Raw genomic sequence first — 14,320 nt, 5'->3', positions numbered from 1 at the left:
ACAGTACACTGCCAGGAGGGCGTCTGTGCCCAAACATTACACCCACAGGGCACTGCCATAGTCACATACCCTGTGTAACGGTACAGTACACTGCCAGGAGGGCGTCTGTGCCCCAACATTACACCCATAAGGCACGGCCAGTCACATACCCTGTGTAACGGTACAGTACACTGCCAGGAGGGGGTCTGTGCCCAAACATTACACCCATAAGGCACGGCCAGTCACATACCCTGTGTAACGGTACAGTACACTGCCAGGAGGGGGTCTGTGCCCCAACATTACACCCATAAGGCACTGCCATAGTCACATACCCTGTGTAACGTTACAGTACACTGCCAGGAGGGGGTCTGTACCCAAACATCACACCCATAAGGCACTGTCATAGTCACATACCCTGTGACACTGTACCGTACACTGCCAGGAGGGCGTCTGTGCCCCAACATTACACCCATAGGGCACTGCCATAGTCACATACCCTGTGTAACGGTACAGTACACTGCCAGGAGGGCGTCTGTGCCCCAACATTACACCCATAAGGCACTGCCATAGTCACATACCCTGTGTAACTGTACCGTACAATGCCAGGAGGGCATCTGTGCCCAAACATTACACCCATAGGGCACTGCCATAGTCACATACCCTGTGTAACGGTACAGTACACTGCCAGGAGGGCGTCTGTGCCCCAACATTACACCCATAAGGCACTGCCATAGTCACATACCCTGTGTAACTGTACAGTACACTGCCAGGAGGGCGTCTGTGCCCAAACATTACACCCACAGGGCACTGCCATAGTCACATACCCTGTGTAACAGGACAGTACACTGCCAGGAGGGAGTCTGTGCCCCAACATTACACCCATAAGGCACGGCCAGTCACATACCCTGTGTAACGGTACAGTACACTGCCAGGAGGGGGTCTGTGCCCAAACATTACACCCATAAGGCACTGCCATAGTCACATACCCTGTGTAACGGTACAGTACACTGCCAGGAGGGCGTCTGTGCCCAAACATTACACCCATAAGGCACTGTCATAGTCACATACCCTGTGACACTGTACCGTACACTGCCAGGAGGGCGTCTGTGCCCAAACATTATAGCCATAGGGCACGGCCATAGTCACATACCCTGTGTAACTGTACCGTACAATGCCAGGAGGGCGTCTGTGCCCAAACATTACACCCACAGGGCACTGCCATAGTCACATACCCTGTGTAACAGGACAGTACACTGCCAGGAGGGAGTCTGTGCCCCAACATTACACCCATAAGGCACGGCCAGTCACATACCCTGTGTAACGGTACAGTACACTGCCAGGAGGGGGTCTGTGCCCAAACATTACACCCATAAGGCACTGCCATAGTCACATACCCTGTGTAACGGTACAGTACACTGCCAGGAGGGCGTCTGTGCCCAAACATTACACCCATAAGGCACTGCCATAGTCACATACCCTGTGTAACGGTACAGTACACTGCCAGGTCTGTCCCCAAACATTACACCCACAAGGCACTGTCATAGTCACATACCCTGTGTAACGGTACAGTACACTGCCAGGTCTGTCCCCAAACATTACACCCATAAGGCACTGTCATAGTCACATACCCTGTGTAACGGTACAGTACACTGCCAGGAGGGAGTCTGTGCCCAAACATCACACCCATAAGGCGTTAACACAGAGGATAGCCTGCTAGATTTCTGCCCATGGCCCTGATGTTGGGCAGTAAGGCCTGGCTTACAGCGAGCGCTCAATGGGGCGAGTCCAGGGCTCTGAAGGCCAGTCATATTCTTCCACTCCAAATTGAGCAAGCCACTTTGCCGATGGAACCCGCTTGGTGTAGCGGAGAGGACCTTGTTGCTGCAGAGCAAGAAGCGCACAATTCTATAGCTGGAAGTTCCGGAGGTCTCCAACCCAGCCCATTGTACTGCGGTGTGACTGCGGCTATATCACTGTCTGCACCCGTGACGGGTGCACCCTAACACACTAATGAGAAGGGGGCGTAGAAAGGTTTGGCATTTTTGGTAGCTCCTTGCTTCCATGGCACACGGAACCTGTCCGTGCTAGCAACAAGGGAGACTATCTACCCTGACTCGTCAGAGCACAGCGAGGGGCCCAGAGACGGAGCGTTTTTTCAGCAGCGCACGAGATTCAGAACTTGTTCTGTAGCGGCCTGATGCAGCCATTACTGTGAGCCTGAGGGGGTAGAACAAATATACAGCCCACAAACAGTAGCACTGCTACAGGCCAGGGCACAGTGCCACCCAAATCCTAATATATGTTCCTGCCACGTGTCATGATTACAGGTCCGGTCATATCTTTATGATCAGTATACAGAAACATGGCCGGTCTAAGTCGCCCCATATGCTGCAAAGGTACACCTGACGTGCGGAGGTCACACGGAGAACCCCTGCACTCAGTAACACGCTGTCCGGGTCTGTAACATAGTTTATAACGACACTAAGCTTAGACAAAGAAATAGCTACATTTATTAAGAGAAACACTACTAGAGGCTATGTAACAGAGACCCCCATGTTTTCCCAATTACCCAGCAGCAGCAGCTGAGCTGTATCCTGCAGAACACTGTATATGGCAGGGCTGGTCAAACCAGTCCTCGAGATCTACCAACAGTTCACATTTTCCAGACCACCTGGCTGGTGCACAGGTGTAGTCATTACTAATTAAGATGTGCTGCATTCATTCCTAACTGACCATTCTACAGGTCTCCAGGAGGCCTGGAAAACATGAACTGTTGGTAGATCTTGAGGAACGGTTTGGCCAGCCCTGGTATATTGTAACCAGGGCGCAACAAATGAGAACATATAGAGAAATCCATTCAAAGCATTATGATGGGAAATATACATCATCATTAACATGGGGAGATAACGAGCCAAAGCCCCACATCTGCCCCTCCCCATACTTACAATGTTACAGAATAAAGCCACGTTCATAAAGACATCTCCAGTTATGGGGGAAATTGTCATCCACTACTTTTACCCTCTACCACAACTACAGAGGAAAGCGTCAGCTCTCCTTCCTTCCCCTGTATACACTGCCGCTCATCCAGTAACAATTATACAGGGCCCAGCTAATAACACCAGAACACGTGCCGACAGCCAGGCAGTGGCCAAACTAATAGATCAGGGAGGTCTGGCATGCACGTTCCCCATTACAGTCACACATGGGGCAGTTAACCACCCAGACGTTCCCCCTCGTTATCATATTAATATGAGTTCACGGACCCTACTTGCAGGACACCAAGCTATTGCTGGAAGGTAATGAACCGTGCGTTTTACCACAATTACACACCAGCCATTGCAGCCATCTGTGCACGATACTGTATCTGTTGTGTAACTTCCCAAATGGACAAAGTTTGACAAAACTGATTACTTATTACACTGATACATAGCAACACACATTAATGGGCTAAGGTTCAGAATATGGGGTACACTAACCTTTAACCATAGATACGAGTTAGGTTACTAATACTGATTATCACTGCAGCGCACAGTGCCCTAATAATCCCTCCCACATTGGTACAGGAGGGTCACATGCAGCCGCTGGGCAGTACGGGGATACACCACCATACCTACGCCAGTGCAGCACACACGGAACCTGCTCCACTTCTTATGTGAACATGTTCTGGTGTCTGCAGCCTGGCAGCTCCAAAATATGGTTGGTAAGAACAGATGCCCTGTGCTCATCATGCCACAATACACAACTAGCCATGGCTACGCAAGAGAAATCGGAAAATGGGGTGCAGGCTGCGGGGGCTCTCGCCCCAGGCTGAGCACGCCCACCCCTGCGGGCCACCGCAACAGGCTGAGCATGCCTACACAAAGGGCCACCGCACCGGGAAGAGCACACCCACCTCCGCAAAATGTTGAGCACCCCCCCCCCCCCCCCCCACGGGCGTACACACCACGCCAAGCACCCCCCCCCCCCCCGGGCGTACGCACCATGCCGAGCACACACCCCCGCGGGCGTACGCACCATGTTGAGCACACCCACCCCTGCGGGCCTCCGCACCATGTTGAGCACACCCACCCCCGCGGGCCTCCGCACCATGTTGAGCACACCCACCCCCGCGGGCCTCCGCACCATGTTGAGCACACCCACCCTCGCTGGCCTCCGCACCATGTTGAGCACACCCACCCCCGCGGGCCTCCACACAATGTTGAGCACCCCCCCCCCCCCCCCCCCCGCGGGCCTCCACACCATGTTGAGCACACCCCCCCGCGGGCACCATCTTGAGCACACCTACCCCAGCGGGCCTCCGCCCCATGTTGAGTGCACACACCCCCCGCGGGCCTCCGTATCATGTTCGCACCCCCACCCCCTGCGGGCCTCCGCAACATGTTGAGCACACACACCCCCGCGGGCCTCCACACCATGTTGAGCACACCCACCCCCGCGGGCCTCCGCACCATGTTGAGCACACCCACCCCCGCGGGCCTCCGCACCATGTTGAGCACACCCACCCCCGCGGGCCTCCGCACCATGTTGAGCACACACACCCCCGATGGCCTCCACACAATGTTGAGCACACACCCCCCGCGGGCACCATGTCGAGCACACTCACCCCCCCCGGGCATCCGCCCCATGTTGATTGCACACACACACACACCCCCCGCGGGCCTCCGCACCATGTTCGCACACCGACCCCCGCACCATGTTGAGCACACCCACCCCCGGGGGCCTCCGCACCATAATGAGCACACCTACCCCCGCGGGCCTCCGCACCATGTTGAGAGCACACACCCCCGCGGGCCTCCGCGCCATGTTGAGCACACACCCCCGCGGGCCTCCGCACCATGTTGAGCACACACCCCCGCGGGCCTCCGCACCATGTTGAGCACACACCCCCGCGGGGACTATGTCGAGCACACCCACCCCCGCGGGCCTCCGCACCATGTCGAGCACACCCACCCCCGCGGGCCTCCGCACCATGTTGAGCACACCCACCCCCGCGGGCCTCCGCACCATGTTGAGCACACCCACCCCCGCGGGCCTCCGCACCATGTTGAGCACACCCACCCCCGGGGGCCTCTGCACCATGTTGAGCACACCCACCCCCGGGGGCCTCTGCACCATGTTGAGCACACCCACCCCCCCGGGCCTCCGCACCATGTTGAGCACACCCACCCCCCCGGGCCTCCGCACCATGTTGAGCACACCCACCCCCGGGGGCCTCCGCACCATGTTGAGCACACCCACCCCCGGGGGCCTCCGCACCATGTTGAGCACACCCACCCCCGGGGGCCTCCGCACCATGTTGAGCACACCCACCCCCCCGGGGGCCTCCGCACCATGCTGAGCACACACCCCCGCGGGCCTCCGCACCATGTTGAGCACACCCACCCCCGCGGGCCTCCGCACCATGCTGAGCACACACCCCCGCGGGCCTCCGCACCATGTTGAGCACACCCACCCCCGATGGCCTCCACCCCATGTTGAGCACACACCCCCGCGGGGACCATGTCGAGCACACCCACCCCCGCACCATGTTGAGCACACCCACCCCCGGGGGCCTCCGCACCATGTTGAGCACACCCACCCCCGGGGGCCTCCGCACCATAATGAGCACACCTACCCCCGCGGGCCTCCGCACCATGTTGAGCACACCCACCCCTGGGGGCCTCCGCACCATGTTGAGCACACCCACCCCCGCGGGCCTCCGCACCATGTTATGCACACACACCCCCCCCCGCGGGCCTCCGCACCATGTTCGCACACCGACCCCCGCACCATGTTGAGCACACCCACCCCCGGGGGCCTCCGCACCATAATGAGCACACCTACCCCCGCGGGCCTCCGCACCATGTTGAGAGCACACACCCCCGCGGGCCTCCGCACCATGTTGAGCACACACCCCCGCGGGCCTCCGCACCATGTTGAGCACACACCCCCGCGGGCCTCCACACAATGTTGAGCACACACACCCCCGATGGCCTCCACACAATGTTGAGCACACCCCCCCCCGCGGGGACCATGTCGAGCACACCCACCCCCGCGGGCCTCCGCACCATGTCGAGCACACCCACCCCCGCGGGCCTCCGCACCATGTTGAGCACACCCACCCCCGCGGGCCTCCGCACCATGTTGAGCACACCCACCCCCGCGGGCCTCCGCACCATGTCGAGCACACCCACCCCCGGGGGCCTCCGCACCATGTTGAGCACACCCACCCCCCCCGGGCCTCCGCACCATGTTGAGCACACCCACCCCCCCGGGCCTCCGCACCATGTTGAGCACACCCACCCCCGGGGGCCTCCGCACCATGTTGAGCACACCCACCCCCCGGGGGCCTCTGCACCATGCTGAGCACACACCCCCACGGGCCTCCGCACCATGTTGAGCACACCCACCCCCGCGGGCCTCCGCACCATGCTGAGCACACACCCCCGCGGGCCTCCGCACCATGTTGAGCACACCCACCCCCGATGGCCTCCACACAATGTTGAGCACACACCCCCGCGGGGACCATGTCGAGCACACCCACCCCCGCGGGCCTCCGCACCATGTTGAGCACACCCACCCCCGATGGCCTCCACACAATGTTGAGCACACCCACCCCCGCGGGGACCATGTCGAGCACACCCACCCCCGCGGGCCTCCGCATCATGTTGAGCACACCCACCCCCGGGGGCCTCCGCACCATGTTGAGCACACCCACCCCCCCGGGCCTCCGCACCATGTTGAGCACACCCACCCCCGGGGGCCTCCGCACCATAATGAGCACACCTACCCCGGCGGGCCTCCGCACCATGTTGAGCACACCCACCCCTGGGGGCCTCCGCACCATGTTGAGCACACCCACCCCCCCCGGGCCTCCGTACCATGTTGAGCACACCCACCCCCGATGGCCTCCACACAATGTTGAGCACAACCCCCCGCGGGGACCATGTCGAGCACACCCACCCCCGCGGGTCTCCGCACCATGTTGAGCACACCCACCCCGATGGCCTCCACACAATGTTGAGCACACACCACCGCGGGGACCATGTCGAGCACACCCACCCCCGCGGGCCTCCGCACCATGTTGAGCACACCCACCCCCGCGGGCCTCCGCACCATGTTGAGCACACCCACCCCCGCGGGCCTCCGCACCATGTTGAGCACACCCACCCCCGCGGGCCTCCGCACCATGTTGAGCACACACACCCCCGATGGCCTCCACACAATGTTGAGCACACACCCCCGCGGGCACCATGTCGAGCACACTCACCCCCGCGGGCCTCCGCCCCATGTTGAGTGCACACACACACACACCCCCGCGGGCTTACGCACCATGTTCGCACACCGACCCCCGCACCATGTTGAGCACACATCCCCGCGGGCCTCCGCACCATGTTGAGCACACACGCCTCCGCACCATGTTGAGAGCACACACCCCCGCGGGCCTCCGCACCATGTTGAGCACACACCCCCGCGGGCCTCCGCACCATGTTGAGCACACACCCCTGCGGGCCTCCGCACCATGTTGAGCACACCCACCCCCGCGGGCCTCCGCACCATGTTGAGCACACCCACCCCCGATGGCCTCCACACAATGTTGAGCACACACCCCCACGGGGACCATGTCGAGCACACCCACCCCCGCGGGCCTCCGCACCATGTTGAGCACACCCACCCCCGCGGGCCTCCACACCATGTTGAGCACACCCACCCCCGCGGGCCTCCACACCATGTTGAGCACACACACCCCCGATGGCCTCCACACAATGTTGAGCACACACCCCCCGCGGGGACCATGTCGAGCACACCCCCGCGGGCCTCCGCACCATGTCGAGCACACCCACCCCCGCGGGCCTCCGCACCATGTTGAGCACACCCACCCCTGCGGGCCTCCGCACCATGTTGAGCACACCCACCCCCGCGGGCCTCCGCACCATGTTGAGCACACCCACCCCCGCGGGCCTCCGCACCACGTCGAGCACACCCACCCCCGCGGGCCTCCGCACCACGTCGAGCACACCCACCCCCGCGGGCCTCCGCACCATGTTGAGCACACCCACCCCCGGGGGCCTCCGCACCATGTTGAGCACACCCACCCCCCCGGGCCTCCGCACTATGTTGAGCACACCCACCCCCGGGGGCCTCCGCACCATAATGAGCACACCTACCCCCGCGGGCCTCCGCACCATGTTGAGCACACCCACCCCCCCGGGCCTCCGCACCATGTTGAGCACACCCACCCCCCCGGGCCTCCGCACCATGTTGAGCACACCCACCCCCGGGGACCTCCGCACCATGTTGAGCACACCCACCCCCCCGGGCCTCCGCACCATGTTGAGCACACCCACCCCCCCGGGCCTCCGCACCATGTTGAGCACACCCACCCCCGGGGGCCTCCGCACCATGTTGAGCACACCCACAGACCTAGCGGCGGGGAGGGGGTTACCTTTGGGGGAGCTCGGGCTCTTGCTCTCCGGGGAGCTCCGCTGCTGCCAGACCGACCTGCTGGCATTGGACACCGGTGACGGGGAGGAGGAGGAGCAGAGGGCAGCCGGTGTACCGGGGTCCCCGGGCGGTACCGGGGAGGTGGAGGTAGGTGACCCTGGCTGCTGGTGGTGATGGTGGTGGTGATGGTGGGAGTGATGGTGGTGGTGATGATGGTGGTGGTGGTGACCCCGGGGGGGTGAGGCCCCGGTCTGGGTGGACACGGTGGGGCTCCCCCGGGTGCTGGTGACCGCGGGCGGGGACTCCAGGCCGTTCCCGTTCCCCCTGCTGGGGCTGCTGCTCCGGGAGCTGGAGTGCCGCTGCCCGTTGTTGTTGTTCCGGGTGGGGCTGCCGTGCTGCTTGAGCTGGAACGGGACCGTGGCTCTCATGGGCTGCAGGCGGCCTCCCGGTGCTCCGCCCTTGCTGACGGGGGTTACCGGCGGCGGTGGGGGGGAGCCGTTCCGTCTCACCCGCGGCTGAGACATCTCCCCCCCCTCTGGCTCCGCGGAGAGGATGGCGGCGGCGGGTATGGGCCCGAATCCGGGCGGGGGGTCACGTGGGGGGAGCTCGGTACCGACTGCAGCTGCTGCACCTGTAGCGCCAGCAGCGGCTGTGAGGAGACAACACAACAGCCAGAGCGCCTGCGCAGCGCCTTCCTCGCTGTCATTGGTCCGCCTTCCCCCAGCCAATGGCGTCGCGGCATTCTGCGAGGCAACAGCAGCTGATTGGTGTGCTGCGTCTCCTAGGCGCTGGTGAGCCAATGAGCGAGCGGCGGTTCCCTGGCCTCCAGGGAGTGATGGGTGTGGGCGGGAACGTGCGGCTCTGTCTGTCTGTCTGTCTGTCTGTCTGTCTGTCTGTCTGTCTGTCTGTCTACGGCCACTCACCTGCTGCTGCGGGCACTCACAGGGGGAGGGGCCTGTATGTCACTCACTGGTCCTCTCACTCACCTGCAGCTGAGGGCACTCACAGGGAGAGGAGCTGTCACTCACCTGCAGCTAGGGGCACTCACAGGGAGAGGAGCTGTCACTCACCTGCAGCTGGGGGCACTCACAGGGGAGCAGTCTGTGTGTCACTGGTCCCCTCACTCACCTGCAGCAAGGGGCACTCACAGGGAGATGAGCTGTCACTCACCTGCGGCTGGGGGCACTCACAGGGGAGCAGACTGTGTGTCACTGGTCCCCTCACTCACCTGCAGCAGGGGGCACTCACACTCACAGGGAGAGGAGCTGTCACTCACCTGCAGCTGGGGGCACTCACAGGGGAGCAGTCTGTGTGTCACTGGTCCCCTCACTCACCTGCAGCAAGGGGCACTCACAGGGAGATGAGCTGTCACTCACCTGCGGCTGGGGGCACTCACAGGGGAGCAGTCTGTGTGTCACTGGTCCCCTCACTCACCTGCAGCAGGGGGCACTCACAGGGAGAGGAGCTGTCACTCACCTGCAGCTGGGGGCACTCACAGGGGAGCAGTCTGTGTGTCACTGGTCCCCTCACTCACCTGCAGCAGGGGGCACTCACACTCACAGGGAGAGGAGCTGTCACTCACCTGCTGCTGGGGGCACTCACAGGGAGGAGCTGTCACTCACCTGCAGCTGGGGGCACTCACAGGGGGAGGAGCTGTCACTCACCTGCAGCTGGGGGCACTCACAGGGGAGCAGTCTGTGTCACTGGTCTCCTCACTCACCTGCAGCTGAGGGCACTCACAGGGGGAGGAGCTATCACTCACCTGCAGCTGGGGCCACTCACAGGGGGAGGAGCTGTCACTCACCTGCAGCAGGGGGCACTCGCACTCACAGGGGGAGGAGCTGTCACTCACAGAGGAGCAGCATGTTTCCTGTGTGTCACCAGCACATAATGATGTTATTATAGTACAGTATATACCCTATATCTGGGCTGACACACTCTATATATCATTATATACTGTTATACTGTACATGGGAGGAGGGTGAATCATATGTATCTATCCCATGTACAGTATGTAAGCACAGGCAATGCTGCAGGATACATACATGTTACATATGATACAGGTCACATATGGTCACATTAGTGTCCGCTGATGATCAGTCATTGCTGCGTGTATCCATCCCATGTACAGTATGTAAGTGCATAGATGTTACATACAGGACACATATGGTCACATTACTCACACAATGCTGTGTTACTAATCTCCCCAGTAGGTTGGCGTAACGCTAACAACGCAATGACTGAGTAATGTAATAATGAGACCCCGTGTCAGGGACCCCGCTCTGCTCCCTGTGGGGGCGATCCACATGGACAATGGCAGCCATGGCACGTAAGGGGTTAACCCTCCATCCCCGGCGCCATTTTTAAATAGACAAATTGGTGCTTGGCGCCATGTTCTGTAAATGCATGTTTAATAATGGGTTATATGTTATATCACTGCGCAGTTGGAGAATGATGGACTGCACGGTTATAAAACTGCATGGACAAAGCACTTATGAGAAAAGTATTAGCTAATTTGTTTCTAAAAGGCTTTGACAATTGTTCTTCAGCAACTTGTACATAGCAAGTCATATGTTAATTGTCCTAGCTCCAGCAGGGGATAAGTGGCGATTAGCAGGCCTTTTGGTGGCCAAATATTTTCTTTGAGAAACAAACTAAGGTTTGGAAAGAAGACTGTTTGTGCTTTCAGCATCTCCTGTTGTGTGATAAGCCAAAACTGGGTTTGAATGGAGATGTGAAAGAGACAGGAGCATTTGTTAGAGAAATCAAATACAAACCGTATTTCTCTAACGTCCTAAGTGGATGCTGGGGACTCCGTAAGGACCATGGGGAATAGCGGCTCCGCAGGAGACTGGGCACAAAAGTAAAGCTTTAGAACTACCTGGTGTGCACTGGCTCCTCCCCCTATGACCCTCCTCCAAGCCTCAGTTAGATTTTTGTGCCCGAACGAGAAGGGTGCACACTAGGTGGCTCTCCTGAGCTGCTTAGTGAAAAGTTTAGTTTTAGGTTTTTTATTTTAAGTGAGACCTGCTGGCAACAGGCTCACTGCATCGAGGGACTAAGGGGAGAAGAAGCGAACTCACCTGCGTGCAGAGTGGATTGGGCTTCTTAGGCTACTGGACATTAGCTCCAGAGGGACGATCACAGGCCCAGCCATGGATGGGTCCCAGAGCCGCGCCGCCGGCCCCCTTACAGAGCCAGAAGACAGAAGAGGTCCGGAAAATCGGCGGCAGAAGACGTCCTGTCTTCAACAAGGTAGCGCACAGCACTGCAGCTGTGCGCCATTGCTCTCAGCACACTTCACACTCCGGTCACTGAGGGTGCAGGGCGCTGGGGGGGGGGCGCCCTGAGACGCAATAAAAACACCTTGGATGGCAAAAAATGCATCACATATAGCTCCTGGGCTATATGGATGAATTTAACCCCTGCCAGAATACATAGAAAAACGGGAGATAAGGCCGCCGATAAGGGGGCGGAGCCTATCTCCTCAGCACACTGGCGCCATTTTCCCTCACAGCTCCGTTGGAGGGAAGCTCCCTGGCTCTCCCCTGCAGTCACTACACTACAGAAAGGGTTAAAAAAGAGAGGGGGGGCACTAATTACACGCAGTATTAAAAGATACAGCAGCTATAAGGGGAAAAACACTTATATAAGGTTATCCCTGTATATATATAGCGCTCTGGTGTGTGCTGGCAAACTCTCCCTCTGTCTCCCCAAAGGGCTAGTGGGGTCCTGTCCTCCATCAGAGCATTCCCTGTGTGTGTGCTGTATGTCGGTACGTTGGTGTCGACATGTATGAGGAGAAAAATGATGTGGAGACGGAGCAGATTGCCTGTAATAGTGATGTCACCCCCTAGGGGGTCGACACCTGAGTGGATGAACTGTTGGAAGGAATTACGTAACAGTGTCAGCTCTGTATAAAAGACAGTGGTTGACATGAGACAGCCGGCTACACAGCTTGTGCCTGTCCAGACGTCTCATAGGCCGTCAGGGGCTCTAAAGCGCCCGTTACCTCAGATGGCAGATATAGACGCCGACACGGATACTGACTCCAGTGTCGACGGTGAAGAGACAAATGTAACTTCCAGTAGGACCACACGTTACATGATTGAGGCAATGAAAAATGTTTTACACATTTCTGATAATACGAGTACCACCAAAAAGGGGTATTATGTTCGGTGAGGAAAAACTACCTGTAGTTTTCCTGAATCTGAGAAATTAAATGAGGTGTGTGATGATGCGTGGGTTTTCCCCCGATAACAACTGATAATTTCTAAAATGTTATTGGCATTATATCCTTTCCCGCCAGAGGTTAGGGTGCGTTGGGAAACACCCCCTAGGGTGGATAAAGCGCTCACACGCTTGTAAGAACAATGGCTCTACCCTCTCCTGAGATGGACGCCCTTAAGGATCCTGCTGATAGAAAGCAGGAGGGCATCCTAAAAGGTATTTACACACATACTGGTGTTATACTGCTACCAGCAATCGCCTCAGCCTGGATGTGCAGTGCTGGGTTGGCGTGGTCGGATTCCCTGACTGAAAATATTGATACCCTAGATAGGGACAGTATATTATTGCCTATAGAGCATTTAAAAGATGCATTTCTATATATGCGTGATGCACAGCGGAATATTTGCCGACTGGCATCAAGTCAAAGTGCGTTGTCCATTTCTACCAGTAGAGGGTTATGGACACGACAGTGGTCAGGTGATGCGGATTCCAAACGGCATTTGGAAGTATTGCCTTATTAAGGGGAGGAGTTATTTGGGGTCGGTTTTTCAGACCTGGTGGCCACGGCAACAGCTGGGAAATCCACGTTTGTACCCCAGGTCGCCTCTCAACATGAGAAGACGCCGTATTATCAGGCGCAGTCTTTTCGTGGGCAAGCGGGCAAAAGGTTCCTCATTTCTGCCCCGTGACAGAGGGAGAGGAAAAAGGCTGCAGAAATCAGCCAGTTCCCAGGAACAGAAACCCTCTCCCGCCTCTGCCAAGCCCTCAGTATGACGCTGGGGCTTTACAAGCAGAATCAGGCACGGTGGGGGCCCGTCTCAATGAATTTCAGCGCTCAGTGGGCTCACTCGCAAGTAGACCCCTGGATCCTTCAGGTGATATCTCAGGGGTACAAATTGGAATTCGAGACGTCTCCCCCTCGCCGTTTCCTAAAGTCGGCTTTACCGATGTCTCCTTCTGACAGGGAGACAGTTTTGGAAGCCATTCACAAGCTGTATTCCCAGCAGGTGATAATCAAGGTACCCCTCCTGCAACAGGGAACGGGGTATTATTCCACACTGTTGTGGTACCGAAGCCGGACGGCTCGGTGAGACCGATTCTAAATCTAAAATCTTTGAACACTTACATACAGAGGTTCAAATTCAAGATTGAGTCACTCAGAGCAGTGATTGCGAACCTGGAAGAAGAGGACTACATGATGTCTCGGGACATCAAGGATGCTTACCTTCATGTCCCAATTTACCCTTCTCACCAAGGGTACCTCAGGTTTATGCTACAGAACTGTCACTATCAGTTTCAGACGCTGCCGTATGGATGGTCCACGGCACCCCGGGTCTTTACCAAGGTAATGGCCGAAATGATGATACTCCTTCGAAGGAAGGGAATTTTAGTTATCCCTTACTTGGACGATTCCCTGATAAGGGTAAGATCCAGGGAACAGTTGGAGGTCGGTGTAGCACTATCTCAGGTAGTGTTGCGGCAGCACGATTGGATTCTCAATATTCCAAAATCGCAGCTGATTCCGACGACTCGTCTTCTGTTCTTAGGGATGATCCTGGACACAGTTCAGAAAAAGGTGTTTCTCCCGGAGGAAAAAGTCAGGGAGTTATCCGAGCTAGTCGGGAACCTCCTATAACCGAGCCAAGTCTCAGTACATCAATGAGATGGTTCTGGGAAAAATGGTGGC

At 58.3% G+C, this 14,320-nt stretch overlaps 1 protein-coding gene across 2 annotated transcripts in view; it reads right to left on the bottom strand.

The window, feature by feature from the left end:
- The window catches only part of FAM117B (family with sequence similarity 117 member B), a 136,704-nt gene extending 127,610 nt beyond the window's left edge, over positions 1-9,094 (bottom strand). Inside the window, exon 1 of one of the 2 annotated variants that reach the window (XM_063954622.1) lies at positions 8,405-9,094. In XM_063954622.1, coding sequence (XP_063810692.1) covers positions 8,405-8,927 — 523 coding nt within the window. In that variant the 5' untranslated portion in view covers positions 8,928-9,094. The remainder of the gene's footprint in view (positions 1-8,404) is intronic. The other variant, XM_063954623.1, reaches the window with a different exon arrangement.
- Positions 9,095-14,320: the final 5,226 nt, after the last annotated feature.

This window comes from Pseudophryne corroboree, unplaced genomic scaffold, assembly GCF_028390025.1.
Source record: "Pseudophryne corroboree isolate aPseCor3 unplaced genomic scaffold, aPseCor3.hap2 scaffold_703, whole genome shotgun sequence".
Taxonomy (NCBI): Eukaryota; Metazoa; Chordata; class Amphibia; order Anura; family Myobatrachidae; genus Pseudophryne; species Pseudophryne corroboree.
Note: the sequence above shows the minus strand (reverse complement) of the source record. Positions and strands in the feature narration are given on the sequence as shown.